General features: G+C 38.2%; 1 protein-coding gene across 1 annotated transcript in view; it reads right to left on the reverse strand.

The window, feature by feature from the left end:
- The window catches only part of LOC108934181 (FERM and PDZ domain-containing protein 3-like), a 38,608-nt gene that overhangs the window by 4,371 nt on the left and 11,810 nt on the right, over window positions 1–22,427 (reverse strand). Inside the window, exons 3-14 of the mRNA XM_029251114.1 lie at window positions 12,360–12,511; window positions 12,063–12,165; window positions 11,752–11,797; window positions 11,367–11,471; window positions 9,232–9,339; window positions 7,718–7,849; window positions 7,253–7,372; window positions 6,389–6,525; window positions 3,696–3,822; window positions 2,746–2,835; window positions 1,389–1,568; window positions 895–1,030 (exon numbers count right to left, since the gene is read on the reverse strand). Of these exons, the coding sequence (XP_029106947.1) occupies window positions 895–1,030; window positions 1,389–1,568; window positions 2,746–2,835; window positions 3,696–3,822; window positions 6,389–6,525; window positions 7,253–7,372; window positions 7,718–7,849; window positions 9,232–9,339; window positions 11,367–11,471; window positions 11,752–11,797; window positions 12,063–12,165; window positions 12,360–12,511 (1,436 nt within the window). The remainder of the gene's footprint in view (window positions 1–894; window positions 1,031–1,388; window positions 1,569–2,745; window positions 2,836–3,695; window positions 3,823–6,388; window positions 6,526–7,252; window positions 7,373–7,717; window positions 7,850–9,231; window positions 9,340–11,366; window positions 11,472–11,751; window positions 11,798–12,062; window positions 12,166–12,359; window positions 12,512–22,427) is intronic.

Genomic DNA, 22,427 nt, shown 5'->3' on the forward strand with positions numbered 1-22,427 from the left:
ATAATATTTTAGACACTAATGGTTAAGATGAACTCTATATGACCTGCTGATTACATATCTTATGTATATCGAAAGAAGACTGAGATGGAAGCACTGTACATTTCTAAAAAGGTTTCATTAGGCATTTGATTTATTAACAATTACACTCCTTATGAACTTAATTCAACAAAGGTACAGTCATCCATTTGATTTACGAGAATTTGAATTTACGAGGAGTTTCATTTAATACCCCTACTTTGACTTATGGGACATGTCTATTTATTGGCTAGGTAAATCCTATAAAAGCTCTGGATGTACCTAATATAATTAAAAATATGTAAGATGCTGAAAACCACCCTCTCCTCATGCTCACTCGTCCCCATTTCCCCTCTCCATTCCCTCTTCTGTGTGTGATTTACTGTCAGTGGCTGAAAGCAGAATTGCAGACCATTTGCTTCTGCATAGGAGATTTTTCAGAAAATAGAAAGGAAAAAACTGATTAACTTGGAAATGTTTTGTCTTCAAAAATTCATAACTTGGATGTTCACACCAAAAGGTACACGTCTAGTTGTTTTTATTGCCAATGGTACTTTTGTTTTGTGGTGTGTGCCTGTCGGGTGAATACTTGGGTTATTTTTAACAGAAAAAAAAATTAAAATATCACGAAATTTGAAATATGTGCATTTCCTTAATGCAGCTTTCTGAATTGAGAACCCCCTGTACCTGTAATGAAAGTAACATGACTATGTAACAGGCAAAATACTATGAATAATAAGCACATTGTATGAAACAATAGTATATATTATCATAAACACGATATATTGTTTTTCGTTTTATGGGACCCTGTTATATGAGACCCGAGAGTACTTATAATACGCAATTTTTCTTTTTTAGGTGAGGTGCTTTCCAACATACCTGGCTTGGCCATACATGAGTGACCTGATGACTGGCAGTAGATTATTTTCTTGGGGTCCACATAGAGTTTGTAATATCCAGCAATAAGGCAGGCAAAATTGGATGCATCTGGCCATTCCATTAACAAGACCAAGGGCTGAAGAATTAATAGACAGATTGAACAGTCAAAACTCAATTTCAGGCAGTAAACATAAAAATAAAGAAAACTGAAGGCAAGCAATCCAAGGTTTTAAATTCAGCAAATATTTCTGTACAGCTGGGCTCATACAGAGAGTAAGACATAACTTTTTTTCTTTTACATATTTCAACATGTAAAAAATTATTCTTCCAGTGAAACATTAAATGAAATAAGTTCTTGACCCAAAAGCCTCAAAAAATCCAATGTAATACATGCAGCTGGCTTTTACTGATCAATGATTAGAAATAAGATGACATGAGAAAGCTATCATGAGTTTTTGTTTTTTTTTTTTGAGTTTCCAAATGTTATACCATACCTTGACATCTACAACTGTCACCTCAACACGGGCCATGCTTTGACTCTTGTGGAACAGCTGCACCTTGGCAACTCTGCGGAACTCGACCAGAACTGTAGTGAGGTTATTCTTCAGATCAACGACATGACTGATTCCATGCCGTGGCCCAACTAGCAAGTCCATGGCTGTCTGTTTTCCATCCTATTCATTCAAAAGCAGAGGAATCATACAAGGCAGTTAAAGCAGCCAATAAATTGAATACTTCTGCTCCTAAAATATTTACTGATACTTTAGTCTTAAACTACTGCACACCGTAAACCTATGGTTACCACCCAAATAAGGGGCATGACTGTTTTCATGGGTTGCAGAATGATAAAAAATAGAGTTTTATACACTGATTACTTTACTGATACAACATAAAAAGACTATTGAAATAGTGATGAAAATAAAATAATTGCATATAACATAGCATCCATATAAGCTTAATATAGTTATGTTCAGGGCTGTTCAAACAGACCAGCAAGGAGTCTATCGATAGGTATCAATCTTATCTGAATGCGATGATAGAAATGGCACTGTACTTTTAATGATATGAACGTAATTATTGAATGTTTTCATTCAAGTTCTTTTTATTTGAATTAAAAACGCTTGGTTTTAAGGGGGGCATGGTGACATAGCAGTGCAGTGGGTTTGGCCTGTGCCTGCTCTCTGGTGGGTCTGGGGTTTGAGTCTGCTTGGGGTGCCTTGTGGTGGACTGGCATCCTGTCCTGGGTGTGTCCCCTGCCCCTCCAGCCTTGCACCCTGTGTTGCCCGGTTAGGCTCCGGCTTGCCACGAACCCACTCGGGACAAGCAGTTTCAGACTGTGTGTTTGTGTGTGTGTGTGTGTGTGTGTGTGTGTGCACACTTGGTTTTGTGCATTCATGACTGTTCCAGATAAGTTTTATCATTGGAGTTTATTATATAATGTTGCCAAATTCCCAGGCTTTGTAACATCTTGGGATTTTCGTAAACACATATTTTGGCAGCACTACTGAGCTCAAATATAGGGTTAATTTACATATTGTGCTATTAATGGGAAAAAATACATGTATACATTCAATGTAATTTATGTATTTTCGCTGTAAAATCAATAAATGTATACATGAAAATTATATAAAAATGTATCTAAGTACATAAATCTATTGAAGCATTAGATGTGATTTCTTATTGTATACTACTTTAAAATAAATTCTGCACTGTTATGCATTGTCATACGATATTTCAGAATGATAACATCAGACTTCTGGGACTGAGATTAAAAAGGTTTGCACTGGTCAGGTAAAATACTCTTCAACCTCAAGCAATGAAAATGAATAAAGAACATGCAATCTACATTACCAGTCCCACAGAGTGGAAGATGAAGCATCCAAAGGGTGGGAGGTCATTGAGGACGCGCAAATATTGCAATTTCCCTTGCAGAGGGGGAACCTGTGAAGAAAAATAATGTGATGGCCCCTACATTACACAGATTACACACGCATGCACACTTGGTTGACCTCAGCAAAAGCAAAATGAAAAACCTACTCCACATATTTAAGTGGAGCTAAACTGAGCATTTTGTGTGTAATTTAAATTTAAAGTAGCAACAGAAAATCAAACTGACTAAATTCAAGTACAATTTTTTTGTTACAGCCAGCTCTGCATATTCAATGTGTTGCAAGCGTTTTGAAAGGAGGACGTTATTCACTTTCAACAAATCAACTCTATGGTTATTTTTTTTTTTTTGGACACACACACACACGTGTGGAAGCTGCTTGTCCCAAACGAGCTTGCGGCGAACCGGAGCCTAACCCGGCAACACAGGGCACAAGGACGGAGGGGGAGGGGACGGACCCAGGACGGGATGCCAGTCCGTCACAAGGCACCCCAAGCGGGACTCAAACCCCAAACCCACTGGAGAGGAGGACCCAGGCCAAGCCTGCTGCACCACCGTGACCCCAAAACTAGCACCCTTTAATGAATTACAATAAAGACTGTTGTGACATTTTATTTTCCCAGCTGACCTCAGCAAGTGAACCCAGAAAATGGTTGTAAAGTTTAAGTTGAAGCGTGAAAACAAAATCTGGTTAGTATACAGCGTGCGCGCTCCAAAAACTTATTTTGATTCATCTCGCTCTTCAGTGCAATACCCAATTGATTTACACATTACTTTGCCAGAAAATGACACATATTGAGTGTGAAACTGTGCTACCTATTCGTTATTAATGAGCACAACATGCATGTCTCCACGGAAGCACTTTATGATAGTCACAATGTAGTTATCTGCTGTATGGCACCTGTGTACAAACCTTGCTGCCGGAGGGAGGAGGATGCTGATACGTCTTAAGCAGCTGTGCAAGAGACTTGCAGACATTCTTCTCCTTGACCGAGGGGAGCAGGTTGAGGGGCAGGAATGGCTCTAGACCCCACTGCTTTCTTGGCAGCGGAAATAGAGATGTAGTAAGAACAGTTAGTAATCAGAAAATGGCGAAACTAAGAAAAATCTTTTTTTCTTCAAAGGGCTCACAGCTCCTCTGATTTGTCTGTGGACATGCCATTGACCATCCGTTGTGATTCCTCATCAGCTTAAGTACAGCGGTTTTATTCTGCAGCCACCTCAAGGAGAAAGATTACAATTCATGGAGCCGTTCTTCTTGAGAATGCAGGACGCTGTCCGTGAAACTCAGTTTCCCAGAGTAGAGATCTGTAGCATTATCTTACAGATGTATAACTGTCTATAGCTGCAGACGTATGTCCCCGGCTGCAAGTATTGCTTAGACAGAGAACAAAGTGGGACTTAGAATTGAAGAAGTCTAAAAATAAAGGCTTAGACCAAATTTTTTTTTGTGCAAAAAGAGCAATCTGAACGATTTATCGTACTGATCATTGTGAAGCTGTTATACTGTAGTTAAATGATGACACAAGCACATAGAGCAAGAGCAGTTTTTACTAAGCATATCTCCATAAAGCGTATATCTGTATGACATAAACTTTAGCTCTTTCCACTGCAGAATGCTGAAATATTGCATTCTCTCATATTATTTTATATCTTAATATTAATAGGATCATAAAACTCAACAGCTGGAGGGAAAGGTACATACTTGTTGAAGCAGAAAGTAGGAAACAGGAGCTTTGCACTGGAATCCCTGAATAAGGGCTACACTGGAAAGAGTAAGGCCATCAGAGTTGCTGAAGCAGGTTATGGAAATTCATTAGGATGGCTATGGATTCTGAGAGGCTGCAGGCTGGGTCTGATTAACTGCGTGTGTGATGCTGAAAGAACTGAAAAACACACTGATGCTGCATCCAGGAGTATGTAATATATGTTTGTTAGATGAACCTAATAACAAGTGAAATGACCACAGTGAATATGAACCTAACTAAAGAACCTGAAAACAAATCAACAGTGCTTATTAATGTCAGACTTCTATGTTAAAAGATGTAGAAATGGGAAAACTACACGCAGTGATTTCATTCTTTCCTACATGAAATTAAATTATTTTATATTGCAATGCCTAATTGTCAGGAATAAGCAAATTTTTTTCAGTAAAAATAATAAGAGCAGCATTGTAATGCAAATCACCACAAATCAACAGTGCTTATTAACATCAGACTTCTATGTTAAAAGATGTAGAAATGAGAAAAAGAGAACTGATTAGGAAAGGGAAAACTACATGCAGTGATTTCAACGTTTCCTACATGAAATTAAATTATTTTATATTGCAATGCCTAATTTTCAGGGATAAGCAAATTTTTTTTCAGTAAAAATAATAAGTTAAGAGCAGCATTGTAATGCAAATCACCTTGTACTTGCTGTCAAAGATAATATTTATCTCTCTACTTAAAACACCTGAAGGAATCAAATATAAACAGAACTACGTATATGATAATGTTTGTCGCCAAGGTACATTTGGTAAATGCCCGGTGGCAGATTTTCTAACAAAATATGAAAATCCACAGATTATTCAAAACATTCAACGCTTGTCTGTTTATTGTGTAAGGAACTGCCCATGGATAAAATGGATGGAATGAAATATTTAATGTAGCAGTGTTAGAATTCATGACCACATACTGTATACCAAGAAGGAAAAATAAGAATGGTGGTTGTAATTCAAAGCATACTGACAATATTAGATGGACACTTAACAGGGTATTTGTGAAAAAGTCTCATGCAACTATAAGAGCTAAACTTCTCAAAGGTGTCTTTTTAAGTATGGCTTGTATTGAAATCAGGTTAAAAAAAAAAAACCTGAACCCTTAACTTATCAAAAACAAAGTAGTATGATATGAGCTGTTTTATTTTCATGAAATCTGGAAGAGCTTCCATATGGAGAGAACCAAAATATTAGTTTAACCTACGTTTTCTATTGCAAACTATTAACTCTGCACATGAAACCATACGGATGGGGTCAGCCATTTCAGGAGAGTCATTAGTTTGGATGATTGTTCTTCGTGGCTTAATTACAGCCAAGGAATACGGTGAAGAATGTCCTCACTATGGACTCTCTCACACACACACACACACACATTTTCAGAACCGCTCGTCCCATACAGGGTCACGGGGAACCGGAGCCTACCCGGCAACACAGGGCATAAGGCTGGAGAGGGAGGGGACACACCCAGGACGGGACGCCAGTCCGTCGCAAGGCACCCCAAGTGGGACTCGAACCCCAGACCCACCGGACAACAGGACTGTGGTCCAACCCACTGCGCCACCGCACCCCCTTGCTATGGACTCATGATCCCTTATGATGAAATCCCCAACACTCTTCAGTGGATTCCAGTATGCTTCGAAGAGCACCAAGAAAAAGTGGCATGCCCTCCCCAGTCACGTCTGAATATCAGCCAGCCTGTTTTATACTTGCAAATGTTTTTAATTTTTTGTAGAAAAACAGGAGAAACCCAGTTAAACAATAATGCTCCAGTACCAGGACCACAGTAATTAATTTATTGTAGGTGAACCGGTAACTGTGAACTGGTCACTGTGGGTCTTGGTACCTACTCTACATGTTTGAGGGAAATCTTCTGGTTAGGCCTGGCAGATGATACAGTGATGTATATGTGAAGGGCTGCCAGTTTGAGTACAACGTCCAGCTTCCAGTCAGCGCCACAGCGTTCCTTGATGACGTCATTGCGACTCTGTGGATGAGAAGAGACGAAACTAATCTTTTCACTCAATTTACCTTAAGATATTACACAAAGGTCTCAGTAAGACGAGATTAAATATAATATTAATATTAATTTTTATTGCACAAAAAATATTAGCTAGCTATTGACCAGTGGTCCAAAAGAATTACATGTATAATTCATGGTCTCACATTTTGTCTTGCTTGATCTTTTATATGGAAATGACTGGTTATTTGGTGAAAAGGTTTTTTTTTTTTTTTTCCAAAAGTTGAAAAACACTGTTAGACCATAGCCTTTTCTATTTTCATCCTACAAGAAAAAAATGTGTCACCCATAAATCCAGCATCACTATCTTATCAGGTTGGAAATATACAGTACAGCCAGTTGGATTAAAATCGATACCTTCTACACAGTAATGCTTTACAACAGGTGACACAAGTACAAGAACATATTTTGTGAAAAACCCATAAAAATGTCGACACTGAAGGATATTTTGAATAGCTCCTAAGAGAGCTTCTTTTTCTGTGGTCACCAGAACATTCTGGATAATTTGTGAAGATTTTTTTCATATGCGTTCGTTCCAAAAAAGTAACTGATGATATTTACGATAGTTGCGACAACTATCAGAGTTTGAAGACACTTTCTTTTAGTGGTGTAGCACTTTTTTAAAGCGTAGAGTAAAGACACACACCTTTGTGCAATTCCCTGAGCCCCACGGAATGTGAGACGGCAGCAGTACCTGGATGTAGAGGTACTCAAACGCTGCTGGGTCTCTCCTTAGAAGGTCTGCAGGGTCCTTGGGAAAGAAGCAGATGCGGAACAGACACTTCATACCCTGGAAGTAGGTCCTCTCTACAACCTGAGGACACAAGTAATATAGTCACCATCCCCAACCCCATCACACCTGATACAGCTTTCAACACAAACAGCTCTACTGAAGATATGTACTGTAAATGATAACGGGATGAGAATTTACAGAAAGTGAGGGTTATTTTCTTGGCATGCAGACTAGTGAACAGACACAATGACCAGGTCATAAATATTCTGATTAACGTACAGACACATTAATTTATACTGACCTATGAGCACAGTGAATTATCTAATTACATGTGTAAGCTGGGAAACGTTTAAGTGGCATAATTTGTCTCCGCAATGAAGGTCTCCATGGTGACTGAAAGATCAACATGGTGAGCAAAACTCTTACATGTGACAGTGGCTGAGTTTCCTGGAGTAAGTAAAACTCATGCTTCTGTTCCAAACCACCAGACTCTAGAACCAGAGCGAAATGCTCTATGTAGCGCAAAGACAGTCGGTCCTGTAGGGAGGATATAACATCCTAGGGGACAGAACAATTGCAGAGACAACAAAGGTATGGATCATGTAAATGTTCTTGTTTTTTTTTTCGTGTTGCTCACCAACATCTTTTTCTCATAATACTGAAGCGACTTTAACAATTAAAATAACAATATCATAACTGGTCCAAAAAACTCAAATCAACCAACAGACCCATTTTCGTTTAATTCTGGTTTAAAGCCATATTTCCACTGACTATCCACCAGCATGCAGAATATGGAGTATGTAAATACAAACAACAAGTGTGGTCAAATAATACAGCTATAGCATGAGAAGAGGTCTATAAACTCTCACATTCTGTGTGAAATTTTATAAGTAGCCATCTTCTGAAAATTGCTATTGCCCATGAAAATAACGTTATAAACAAACAATGATATGAGGATCTCTGGCTTTTAAATGAGAATCAAGGGTCAACATAAAATAGTGTCTATGTCCAGCATATTGTTGGCTAATTCACTGCTTGATAGATGGATATAGTTATATATTTGATCATTGTAAACAGCTGGGTATTTTTACTAGAGCAATTCAGAATAAGTACCTTGTTCAGGTCACTGCAGTACAGCTTGAATGGCAACCCAAAGGTTGCAAACCCATATCCTTAACTGCTGTGGTACCAGGTGCCTTGTTTATATTCATCGTTATTTCAAATTAGCAGAAAATAAGCAGCTCAAGTGCTTTTTTATCAGCGATGTCAAAACTTTTTTTATTGTGTTAGAGACAGCTATTGTTCTACCGGTGGAAGAATATGTGATATTTATTAACCCAAAGGAAAAAAGTACATCTTCCAGTCTCAAAAGGAAAACTCGAATTTATAGTGCTGAACCACACGTCAATCTTTAATATTATTTCTTGTAAATTCACAGTGCAAGCAGTAAAACAGATAAATGAGAAAAAGCTTTGCTGACTAATACGACAACCGATTTAGTTTCCATCAAACATTAATAAATGCATAGCTTCAAGACTATTTTTTCATTTGCATTCAAACAATACTGGAGTTTGAATGAGACTTCTTTGAAATAATTAAGAATGTACATAGTTCTTTTGTAAAAATTTCTAAAACTCATCTTTGTGTTGAAAAGAACTTATATGTGTCTAGGTGAAGTTGCGGTAAATACGTGAGCTCTCTTGATCTGGCATCCTGGTTCATCCGGTAGTGAATACCCATGTGGATTTCACATCAATCAGTATGGAAAATAAAGTCTGATGTTGAGAAAAATTGCTTCTGCCAAACAGCCCTCAGCTGCATGCATTTCCGAACACAGAACACTCCGCATACATTTGTGCTTACGTGATTTATGCATGGAAACCTTTTTTAGCATTTGCAAGACCCTCATTCCACAGACAACATCCATATCCTACACTCACCCTGACGGTTGTGCGGCTGTCAAATGTAAAGGACTTGATTTGCCCGTTCTCCAGGAACACCTTCAGTATGTTTGGGATGAGGAGGAGAGAGTCGTCTTTCAGCATTGTCTGAGGATGCACGGCACGAGGAGCAGAAAAGAAAATCTGAATAAAGTCGTAGACGATTATATAAAAACTGCATTAAGTGAATGACCCATATTTGAAAGGTAAAAGAAAATGTGTAATGACAAAGTTGTTTAGATGAACTTTAGGGTTGGAAACAATGAAATCCTGAGGCGAGAGCCATTGAGCTCATATTGAGTGCTAATGTAAGATAAAGGAAACAGCTCTGCTCATGTTTAATATCTGCTGTAATCTAATCAGTTTAATCAGATTTTCCATCAGTGTTACTATTTAATATAAATCCAGTCTAATTTTACAAATGAGAATAATTTAGTAGCCCCGTGAAAAACATTAGAATTAGTTTAATTTCTCTTTACACAAAAGGGTTATGTCGTTACGCTAGTAGAGGAGTGAAATGTTCTTTCAGATTATTTTAAGGTAAAGAGTCTTTTGGGTGTATTCTGAGCTTTTTTTCATGCCCAGCTTGAAGAATAATTTAACACTACATGTAGTGTACAATACTATGCTATTTTGGTGCTGTATATAACAGACTAGCCATCGGCTATCGAAATGTCTACCGGCTCATTGTCGCTCAACAGGTTCCTTCAGCGAAAGGAAAGGAGGATATAAGTGACCGTTAAATTGTCATTAACATGACTAACATCTCTAGAATGTGTCAGCGGAGTGTGCCGGGATGTCGCAGGCTGACGCTGCACTGGAACTTTCAGGAGGGAAAAGTACATTAAATGTTTTATATGACAGCATGTTTTAAAGGTCAATAAAGGTCAATTACCGACAATGTTTTCAGGAGTAATAAGGAAATTATTCCAATGCTTAATAAATACTGAATAAATTTCAACCAACTTCAGATTTTACAAGATTTTCTGCTGGAGCAATTTAGCTTAATGACATACCTGTAATGAATAAATCATTTTAAGAGGTTTATTATACATATCTCGCTTTGAAAGATGTTTTGGAAAAATGCATGGCCTCAGTTAATAAATAATAATAACTTTAAATGGAGGATTTGAGTCCTTTTTCTCAAGGGTGTGCTGTTGGACTGATAAGCTGCATTGTTTACAGAGTTTGATTCAGAGATTAGTGTACTGGCTGCTCACATCGGCTTGATCAATTGATTTGATTGAGAGAGCATCAGCCGTTAACTGCCTTCAAGAGAATCGTTTGATATGAGCTACCTTCCCTATTGGGGGCCTGATCTGTTCTGATTCTTTTGTTGGAATGAAATCATTTCACTGTTCCCTTTAAATCTGTCTTTTCCAGTATCACCGATAGATCCACCTGTAAAAGCCTGACAAATTGAAATGGAACCTAATTTGCAAATGCATGTGTTCAATCTTGTGTTGAAGTTTTATTGATCACCAAGGGTTGCACTGCCTTGTGTGAAAGATGGTTACTTGCAAGGGAATGGAGCAAAGCGAGAGTCACGCTTTTTTTCCCAATTTTAAGAGGGTTATGGGTCCATTGCTGAAAATGATCTTATCAGAAAATAAGCCAGTCATCTCCAAACCGTGGAGTAAACAAACTACATTTTAGAGTTTTTTACAACTAATTTTCTACCTAAACTACTTTAATTTTCTGCTGTCCCCAGTGCTGTAAAAATAACACAAGGAAAAAAACTACAGCTTCACTATTTTTTACACACTGACCAGGGGTAAGTTGCTGTTTTAACGAGTTCTTTGAGAATAAATGCACACTGAAGGATTAAAGGTCGTGCAATAAAACTCCTGACATTTAAAATAACTTTAAAGATGCTGTGCCAGTTACTACTGCTTTGTGATTGTCGCTTAAAGCATAAACATGGAGCAGCTGGAAGAGACAAATGACAGAAAATTTTGAAATGAAACCTTTTTAAATACTCCATGGACTTCATTAAGCTGGGTATACTAAGGCTGCATGACACGCGATGCCTCAAAGACCATCAGGGCAATTGGTAAGACACAAGGAGTGTGGGGTGGATCATGCGACCATGTTTAAGAATAAGAATGGGTGTTGGGATTGGCGGCAGAACGTACTGATTCAGGGTCACTGGAGTACACTTGCTCAGAGAAGCGCACTTTAATTGGATTTGTCCTTAGATGTGCTTTCTTCGCAGCGCTTATAAAGGCAGACTTGTGAGACTGAAATAATGAATAAAGCGGGGAAAAACAAGGCGACTGGTTAAATTACAGAAGTGTGTCTCACACCACAAACAAGCCAATCATATCCAGGTATAAAAATTTGCACGCATTTTAGATTAAAAATATTCCTGCTTTTCAAATCACACTGTAAATCTTTGTTGTTTAAAGAAAGGAAATATTTTCCCAAATGTCACTAACACAAATGTACTAATACATACGTACATACTTCATACTGCATGCATTTAAATAGGCAACTTTTTTTAGGTTAAACTCATACCACCTGCAGAGGTTGTTGCACGGTGAGAACAATGGATTCCTTACAACTCCTGTAAGACGTCAGCGCAGCAAAAACAAAACAAAAAAAAAGAAAGTAAAACTTAGGCATGGAAATATCTCACAGAGGAATGAAAGAAACTTATTTTATAAATCTCCTCCAATTTTTATTTTTGGTCTCGTTACCCATGTGCTCGTACTTTTCCTTTGACAAATATACAGAACGTGCAATGACAAGTAATTCCATATATAAGCTAATATAAGTTAACAAGTAATTTTTTCCAGCCCAGTTACTCAGGGTACAATAAAGGATGTTACCTTACAAGGTCTATGACTTTCTCCCTGGCAATGTCACGTACAGGAATTTCATTAATGGCCAAGATCTGGTCCCCTGGGTGAAGCTTTTCATTAGAGGGACCATCTGGAAGAGTGATATTCAAAGTCATAATGCTAAGTATTTCTGAAACTTTCAACATTTCTGATATAAATAACGCAAAAGAGAATCCAAAGTTATGGATGTCAGCATCAGACACCCACACATAGATGAGACAGATTCACCTACATGACAGATATAGAAATCACAGCGATACTAAACTGGCCTCATCACGACCTGACCTGTGAATACTGAACGCACAACCACGGGTCTCTCTCCGGCTGCAACGAAGCCAAATCCGTGGCTACGGTGGCGCTGAATGCAGACCTGTCGTGCTGAGCCAGGGATCACTCTATCACTGTCCATACCATCGTAGCTGTGCAACATCGCAGGCCTGGGGAACACAAAAACACAAGGCAGAGCAGCTCAGTTTACACACTGAAAAGCCTTGGATCACCTATTATCACTAATTTTATAAAGCTGCCATGAAATGATTCTGGGGTTGAATATTCATGGTTAATTGTTGATAAAAACCAGACGGCAACATATTTATTAATTTAGCTGATGCTTTTCTCCAAAGCAACTTACAATGTTAAGGTACTGACAGCTGGGTATTTTTTTACTAGAGAAATTTTACAATAAGTACCTTACACAAGGGTAATACAGCCAGAGGTGGGAATCAAACCTGGAGCCTTTGGATCCAAAAGCAGCAGCTCTAACCACTAAGCTCTCACCTGTCCCTATTTCTTGTATACAAATATTGCTTAGAAAATATTTGAAACAAGTCTTACAGTTTTCTTAGAATTCTGCCAGAACTAAGTAGCTTAAGAACCCATATTCATTCCACTCTTCCAACCCTGTGTCAACCTGCTCCTTTAAGGAATGTCTTAGCACTGATTTAAAATAAACAAATAAAAATATGTAAAAACATGCAGAGCGTCACATAACAGTGTCTGTTTTGATTTTTTTTTTAATTAACTTCTTCAAAATGATTGTTATATACAGTATATGTCCAGTCATAGGTTTAGTTAGGTATGGAAAGTGTTAGTCTAGTTCCTAGTAGTTGCTGTATGTGAGCTATAGTTAGAAATGCACCTGCACAATATTTGTTGCTATTCTAGGATTTTTGCCAGAAGCATGGAGAATCCAGGATGGGACATCACATTGCAGGTGTACATGCTTACATGCCCCATGCTATTTTGCCCAAAACCTTAGGACTCGGAGACCTCTCGTCTGTCCCTACTGATTCCTTACATCCTGAGCAGCCAGACTGTCATTACATTCTTGATGCAACGTCTGCCTCTCCAGGAGCCGTACTTGTCGCTTCAGTTTATATGATGGCAATGAACATGCTACAGTGGGCAAAAGAGCTCTGTGATTTTACTGATTCTTGATATCAACACAGGGGGTGCGGTGGCGCAGTGGGTTGGGCCACGGTCCTGCTTTCCGGTGGGTCTGGGGTTCAAGTCCCGCTTGGGGTGCCTTGCGATGGACTGGCGTCCCGTCCTGGGTGTTTCCCCTCCCCCTCCGGCCTCATGCCCTGTGTTACCGGGTAGGCTCCGGTTCCCTGCAACCCTGTATGGGACGAGCGGTTCTGAAAATGTATGTGTGATATCGACACTTAATGGTGACAGTTAAACTGAATTAATGGCAAGCGAGAAGACCTTCAGAAATGTTTGTTTTTCCGGTGTGCTTTTTTTCTTAACTTCGCACACTGGTTGTTTTTACAAACATTGAAAAGGAATGAAAATATTTTTTGACTGATCCACAAAGTAATACGTGCTTCCCTGCCTGATCAAAGATTGGATTCTCTCTGTGTTCTTATTGAAAAAAGTTGCAAAAGGTTTGAAAGACACGGAGATGTTACTTCAGCATGGGAAAATCATTAAATCTAAATTAATTTCTCATGAATGACACCACATTTGCTATTGTGTCACACTTTGCATAATGGTAGAATTTGATTTTTAAAAGCATTAGTCTTCTAAAAGATATTTTGTTTTCATGCTTTATTGGTTAGTTCAGCTATTTTAGCCATATTTTACTGTGATTAAAACATATCAGTGTGGATTACCTCATTACACGAACAGCTAATCTTGCTTTTAGTAAACTATCTAAATTTATTCTTGCAAACTTTAAAGTAACATGAACAGCAGCACAAAGTGAAAATGAAATTGCTGATTGGTGGACAAAATGCCAGGGCAGTAACACTCACTCACCTATTCATGCTCATCAGCATCGCCAATCAATCTAACTGTACATCTTTGTATTGTGGGGGGAAACCAGAGCACCAATAGGGAACACACACAGGATGTGCAAACTCCAAACAGACGGATTTGAACCTACTCCAGAATGGCCCACGTTCTGGGAAACGGCAGCATTACCTGCTGCACCACCATGCCACCTCAGAAATGAACAAATCTTACTAAATTAATTATGGGAACAGCTGGAATAAAAACAGAAAAAACTAGGATATATACATGGCAACTTTTAGGGTTTAGCCATAACAGTGCAAAACAGATGGTATTAAATGTTCCCAAAATGTTGTTTTCCCTACTTGCACAGAATAAAAAAGTATTCAGTTGTGTGCCATTTTAAGCGGATTCAAGTGTTAAATTTAATTATAACATTAAAATTCCACCTGGAGCCCAATGAGCAGGAAATCGCAATGGCATTGAGTTTAAAGTGTGTGATAATGCATTTCTCCTTTTAAATAGGTTAAGCCCCTTGAACTTCCCTGAACGGATTATTCTCCACCTCTCACTTTTTTCAGTGTTTTCTTTGCTAATTTCTTGCATCTACAAACTGACAAATTTACAGATTTCACACCAAAGCTCACTCACTCAATCATTTCTCCTTCTCTGTATCCACAAACCGGCAGTAACCACCATTCCGTTCTCTCAGTGACACATTCCACCTCTACTCAAGAAGCTGAACCGTGTGTTGTCCACATTTTGGGCTGCTGTGTGAACGACCCTAGGGGAGAAATTGACAAATAATTTAGCGCAGGTTTCACATCCAGCATGGTTACCAGCATGACTGCCAGCTACACACCCATACTTTACTACACTAAGGTGCCGCTGCCTTAGGAGGCAGTCAGGGAGCTCCTTAAAAGGCAGGATTGGAGCAGATGGCCCATTTGAGTAGGGGGCAAGCGTGCATTCTGTCTGCCCAGTGTCCTGGCTCTTATTAAACTGCGAGGACTAGTCACACTCAGCCTGCATGCTGCAGAAATTGTTCCCCAGCCAATACCATATGGCAGCAGTTTACAAATCTCAGCAGAACTATTTCTCATTTATTTCTGGTATTTCTCCATTTCGCATCCCAGTTTACTTCATACCCAGACATAGTAATACAGACAGGAACCAGTTGCTGCTGAACGTCGGTGACATGTGTCTCTCCAAAAGTGATAAGTGAACATAGCGTGGCTTACAAAATCCGGTAAGGTAACTGTAAGGATGTGAATAGAAGGCTATGTGAGAGATCTCATTTGCCCAGCAATGTACCTAGAATGTAAGCCCCTTTCAGAAATTTAATTCACTGTTGTTCAATCAGATTGGACAATTATGAAGAAATGAGGGATTAGAAACCTCTTAGAAGCAAGAAAAGCTCTCAGATTTCCAATTAAATTTGCACTTTCATTAGCTCCTTGTTTTCCGCTGTGGAAAACATGGGACAACCCAAAAGTAATCATAGTCCTGTGGAATACCCCAAAGGACAATAGAAGATATAAAACCTGTCACATGGCTAGCAGTTTCCAAAATATGGTGTGACACATATTGCAAGCAGGGCTATATAAGTACAGCAAATAGTGAAATATTAATACCTGTTTTCATGGGAACAGACTTTATCTCCACGCACAAGAACCTAGTTCAACAAATCCTGAACGATGCACAGTTCTCTAAGTATTCTAAAATAATGAATGTTATAATATTTTCTCTGCTGGAGTCAACATGCTCCATGGAAACAATCGAATAAGAATGTACAGGTTAAGTTACGTTTTATTTTTAGAGCTTGGTGGTACATCAGGGTTACCTTTACAGCAGCATTCTAAAAAGCAGAGCAGTTATAACTTTAGCAAATATTTTTGCACCAGATCTGGTGCAAAAAATCCTTCACTATAAAGCTGATTTACATACATTTCTAAGGCGCTTTTGCAATTTGACCTTATGCTCACTCAATAACTAAAGATAACACCTTATTCTAAGGCAGGGCTGCAGTCTCGGAAGCACACAGGAGTAGACTAGTCAAGTGCACCTTGGTCAGGACATCAGGACTCCATCAGAGGATTTGACTCACTCACTCACACTGGAGGCAATTTAGAGTCACATGCTCCTGAAATGCTTGCTTTTGGACTGTGGGAGGAAACCCATGTGAGCAAAGGGAGATCATGCAGACTTCACAAAAATTGGGTGGGGATCAAACCTACATCCAGTCATGCAGCACAGGCACTCTGATGCACCCATATTACCCGCTGTGCCATTGTGCTGCAGGCACACATAAATAATCAATCAACTTTTGGACAGCCAACTGTTCAATCTGACAGTTGCCCCGGGGGATGGCTAGTTAGAGGGAAATGAGCTCGAGGTGCAGCCGATAAAGTAATCACAGCCTGAACATAGGAACCAGAGACAGGTTTTGAGCTCTGAACAATTATTTGAAAAACCTGAATATACAGTGCTGGGAAAAAGTGAGTACGCACCACGAAAAGGTTCCTTCCATGTACCAAAACGACACATTAACTCTGAAACGTCATAGCAAAGAAGTTCTTTTGCATGTTATATTTCTTCATTATTACACAGCCCCTAAGCGCACATGGGAAAAAAATGATGTCTTGTGAACGGAAGACATTGTCAGATATTTAAGACATCCCATGAGCAATGGATCAACCAAAATGAAATGACATTGTGATATATGTATGCTTTGTTGGCTTCTGTTACAGTCTGCTTAATTTCATATTTAGATCATAATACTATATCCATTGTTCAAAAGTAGTTGAACAAATCATGAAGCAGAAAACATCACTTGTTTGACATCTTTCTATTTTCTATTGCCTGTATCTTACTGAGTTTTTGCTCAACTTGGATACCCACGTTTCTGGACAGAGGCCTGCATCCGTTCAGTTTAAATCAGTGCAGTGGTTCATAATTCTAAGAATTCAGAAAGAGTATGAAACATTTGTTAAAAAAATGTTTCTTAGGTGAAGTTTAACAAATTTTGTGGTTCTGTGATTAACACCCACATAATTAACTACACAGTTTCAGTTCTCATACGCCCTGCATTTGTTACTTTAATGCCATATTCAGTTGGTTAAACCTCTTTCAAGATTAATTAAGGCTTACAGTTTAAATGCCCTGAGTCTGCATTGCCTTCATTAAAAGTACAATAGTTTTAACAAATGTAAAGTGCTGAGATAACAAGAGAGGGCTTCCTGAATGAGAAAAATCTTAGAAACCAATTTTCCTAAAAAAGATGTTTTAAAGGTTTAAATCATATTTGAATTGTTTGTATGTCAGAAAGAAAATTCATTTTTGAACACTGTAAAAAAATATTTTCTCTCTCTGCACAGAGGAAAGTTTTTGGATTTGGAAAGTTTTTTAAGCCCCTGAACCCCCTTGTATATTATTATAGTACTGTTGTGACAATGCTGTATCTACAACCAGATATGTTATGCGTTTAACACCAATTTGTGTTCAATGCATTAATTGCATATATGGCATGGTGGCACAGTGAGTAGTGCTGCTGTCTCACAGCGTTGGGGTGGTGTGAGAAGGACATGAGTTTGATCCCTACTCAATCTGTGTAGAGTTTGCATGCTCTCCCTGTGTCTGTGTGGGTTTCCTCCCACAGTCCAAAGACATGCTGTTCAGCTAGATAAGTGACTCTAAGCCACCCATAGTGTGTGAGTGATAGAGAGAGAGTGTGTGTTCCACTGATGTATGGAGGAGTGACCCAGTGTAAGTAGTGTCTCTAGCAGTGTAAGTCACCTTGGTAAATAAGGTGTGTGGGCTGATAACACTACATAGTTTGTTGGAAGTCACTTTGGAGAAAAGCATCTGCTCCATAAATGTGCTTGAGAAATAAGTCATTGATTTGGAAATAGCTCACAAAAATGTTCTGTTGCTTTATTAACATCAGGGTTTTCTCTGTTTTCTGATTCAAAGATAGAAGTGTGGCAAGACTGTCTCCTATGTTGCATTAAACATCCTTTACTACATTTATCAATTCTTAAAATGTTTTTCATAGCAGGTAGGGACAGTTAAGTTTGTACCCATTTTGTATGACCTTTCTTTTGCAGGTTATTACTGACCTATTTCATTCCTTCATTTAATGTTTTATACAATGAAAACATGGTTCCATGCTTTCATTGTATAAAACATTAAATGAAAAAAAGGATTTTTCCATAAAGTATCAGTTTGATCATCTGCCAATTTTGATTTGTTTTACAGCATTTACATGATATAACTGTGAAAACTGGTTGATATATTTCTCCACTGTCACTATGATACAAAATTGTTTTTAAGTCCACATAACTGAAATATGGCTCTGCTAAACAACTTGCAAATTTTCTTTGTGTAGTAACAATTGAAGTGTGTGACTGAATTAAAACCTAAAATAATGTTTCATCATTTTTAAGAAAAATTTACTAAGGTTTGGATATTTGAAATTTAAATGTGCATTTAAAAGTGAAATTTTTGATAGCTAACAATGGCACAACTACAATTTATAATAGGCATTCATTGTAAAAAAGGAAATCAGACTTTGGTAATTAAGACATTTGCTGGAATTTTAATTACCATATTCACCTTCACCAAAATCTGCAGATAAAAAAGTGAGTGAGCAGTTTGAACTACTCTGGTCATTTTTTCCTGAAAAGGTATGAATTTATCTCAAAATAGTTTGTTGAGTTTTGATTGTTGCTTCATTGTACAAATGAAAATGCACTTGAGATGCTTGCCTTTGGTCCCATTGAGTACACAGAGACTTGCTTTCAGTGGTAGTCTGTGGGTGGGTTCTGTTTGGAAAAAAATAAAGAGTGAGCTCAAAATGGATATTGGAATAATAAAAAAAGAATGCTGAATACCAGCTTAAATGCATTTATACTTTAGTTTAATCATGGATGTCCAATTGAAAGTCAGTGTAATGCATTGCATTTTCATTTTGCACTTGCCTGCCTATTTGGCATCTAATGATGACTTACTTATCCTGAAGAGACGCTAATCAGTCAGTCCTTAAAAGCACTGACTAAATTCTTATTGCAATCACATTTTGGGGACTGCATTTTTCTGCTGAAAGAGCCTTGTGTGTATGGGCCACACTAATATATTCACTTCTTTATTGCTCTGAATAGCACAGGAGTCCTATGTAATGTTTCTCTAACTACAGAGTATCATTAAAGCATTCAGCTTTAACACAGAAGGCATGGGGTGGGGTTTAAAGCAGTTAATATATGCATATAGCACAATAATTAAGTGTAACAAACTACATTTAGAGAGGGTGGGATCGGGGGAAGGACGATCTCAGTAAGGGGACAAAATGTAAACACAGCAGTAATGAACTCAGGACAAACAGTTGTTGACAATGGATGGAATGAATATCTAGCATTATGCTTCAAAAGGAGATCTTCGTATGCCTCATTGGCACACCAAACATTCCTCAGTGAGAAAGGTGTTGCTAAAGAGAGTATTGGGGCTACAGATTACTTTGATGGCAAAGTCACAGAAAAGCAGTACAAATTAAAGGTTTCAACATTCTTGTACAAAAGAAAAGTTATTTATAAGTCAAATAGATACTATACAACTACCCACCTGTCTCCCTCACTTATGCTCAGGGCCACCTTATATGCCACAAACCCCACCCCCTCGTAGACTATACCATGTTTGAAACAAGACTACATATTATGGCACACAGAATAACATAAAACAGAATTTAAAAAAAAAAAAAAAAAAAATGTAGACATTCATTTGACACATATATTCAAAAACAGATCAATAAATATACATTTCACACTCTCTCAATTGCTCTCAACAACTTCCAGCACATGTGAACACCCCTGCCATGATGGTATGGTCCCAAGGAAGGCGGTATGTCACATGATGCCCTATAAAGCCACTCCAAAGACCTGTTTCTGTTTGGTAAAGAGATAACAACACATAATTGGTCTAAAGGGTTGTTTATTAAATTAGTGTAAACAATCAAGTAAAGGTAAGTGTTTAGTACTACACATGTACATGATTACTGAAACAATTCAGCTTTTACATGAATATACAAATAATGGAATGTTTGTTCTGTTGATAGTAGCAATATGGTCGCACACTGTGTTTGATGTTTGGTAACTTACCTACAAATACAACGGCATGTTTGTGTTGCCAATGTGGTGAGAGCAGTTGTGTGTTTTTTTAGAAGGGTCTTCAAGTGGTCATACTGGGACCGCTTAGTCTGTCACAATAATTCTGCTCTTTTTTTTTTTGAGGTTAGGGTCAGAGTGGTGGTCTAAATTTCCCTTTACCGAGAAGCATTCATAGTCCATTAAATGTGCATATAGAAGGAAAAATGAATGTAATTACAACATATTGGTGTATTTCTGTGTGTGTTAGTGGGGCTCTGTTGGTAGGTATGTCAAGTGAAGATTTAGAGGTTGTGTTCTCTGTTCTGGTTCTAAATGAGCCAATCAATGTTTTATGCACAACCAAAACAATCCACCACACATCAGGTTGCATTGTAGTATAGTGTAACTTTTCATCTTCCATTAATTCCAGTTTCAAGCTCCAAACTCATTTAATTTTGGATTTATAATGGAAATATTTATCTTTACTGCTGACCAGGGAAAGAGGTTTTCTAATTTTTGAGTGGGGGTGCAAGGAATCATCCTCTCCAGAGTTACTTTTTAAAGGTTATCTCTTTTCCCAGTTCTGCAGCACTACAGTACACCAGCAGATGGATGGCCTTCTCTGGCTCTCTAATTTGGCTGTTTTTGTCCATGTGCTTGAAATAGCAAGTGTCTGGCCTACCTTTCTGCAATAACCTGCCAGGCTGAGTAAAACAAATTTGCCCTGTCGTATTTTGAAGGTAGTAAATTTACCACAACTTCTACATGGTGTGTGGGCATTCCAAATTACCAGCCCAGTAGAAAACATGGGAAGACAATTTCTTTTTAAAAACCAAGAAGGATAGGACTTAATAAATAGTTTTCCTGTTTTCCAGTAAGGCTGGCAATTACCCACCTGGAGGCTTCATTGTGTTTATATCACAATTACAAGCAGTGTATAGTACCTTTCTGCCCTCTTATCATTCAGCCATTCTATCTGCATTCTTGAAGCAATTACTAGGGTTTTGCTTCGCTTTCCCTGTTTACCTTAATTCACATTAAAATTCTGGAATTCCTTAATTTGTTCATTCTTTATCTGATGTTTTTTTGGACTGCAGGATGTGCATTAACATAAATTTTGTTGGAAATAGTATGGTATAGATGAGCATCACATTTTACATTTATTTATATAGCAGACACTTTTCTGCAAAGCAGCTTCCAATGAACTCTATGTAGTGTTATGAGTCCACACACCTTATTCACCATGGTGACTTACACTGCTAGATATACTACTTACAATGGGTCACTCATCCATGCATTAGTGGGACACACTCTCTGTGTCACTCCCACACTATGGGGGACTTAAACAGCATGTCTTTGGACTGAGGGAGGAAACCAGCGCACCCAACAGAAACCCATGCGGACACGGGATGAATATGCAAACTCCACACAGATTGAGCAGGGATTGAACCCATGTACTTTCACACCACCCAGGTGCTGTGAGACAGCAGCGCTACTCACTGTGCATTAAGAATGAAGCACAGCAACAAATGCCATTTAATCAAAATCCTCCCATAATCACACTTACTCTTCTTTTCAACAGTACAGCCATGGTAACAGGGACACAGATGAAACTAGTTGAAACATGAAAGTGAACGAAGAACAATGACATTCCAGAGGGAACATTGTTAAAGATATTGCGTGAAACATGTGCAATGGAACAAATTGCTTCAACATGGTTTTTAGCTATAAGATTAAATGTTATTTGAAAATATTGCATCAACCAGGCTTTTCTTCAAACTGTTCCTAGAACATTGCTCTTGACACCAAAGTCCTGTTCATTCCAAGCATTAGATGATGCATGGAATATTGTGCTGCATCTGTGAAGTGTTGTAAAACATTAACTCTGCTTCAAGGTTCGGAATTAAGACTCATTTGCATTTTTACATCACAACACCATTTGCTCACTTTGTACCAACCAGTTCATAATCACAAGTATAGCCTT

The sequence above is a fragment of the Scleropages formosus genome, chromosome 4, assembly GCF_900964775.1.
Source record: "Scleropages formosus chromosome 4, fSclFor1.1, whole genome shotgun sequence".
NCBI classification, from domain to species: domain Eukaryota; kingdom Metazoa; phylum Chordata; class Actinopteri; order Osteoglossiformes; family Osteoglossidae; genus Scleropages; species Scleropages formosus.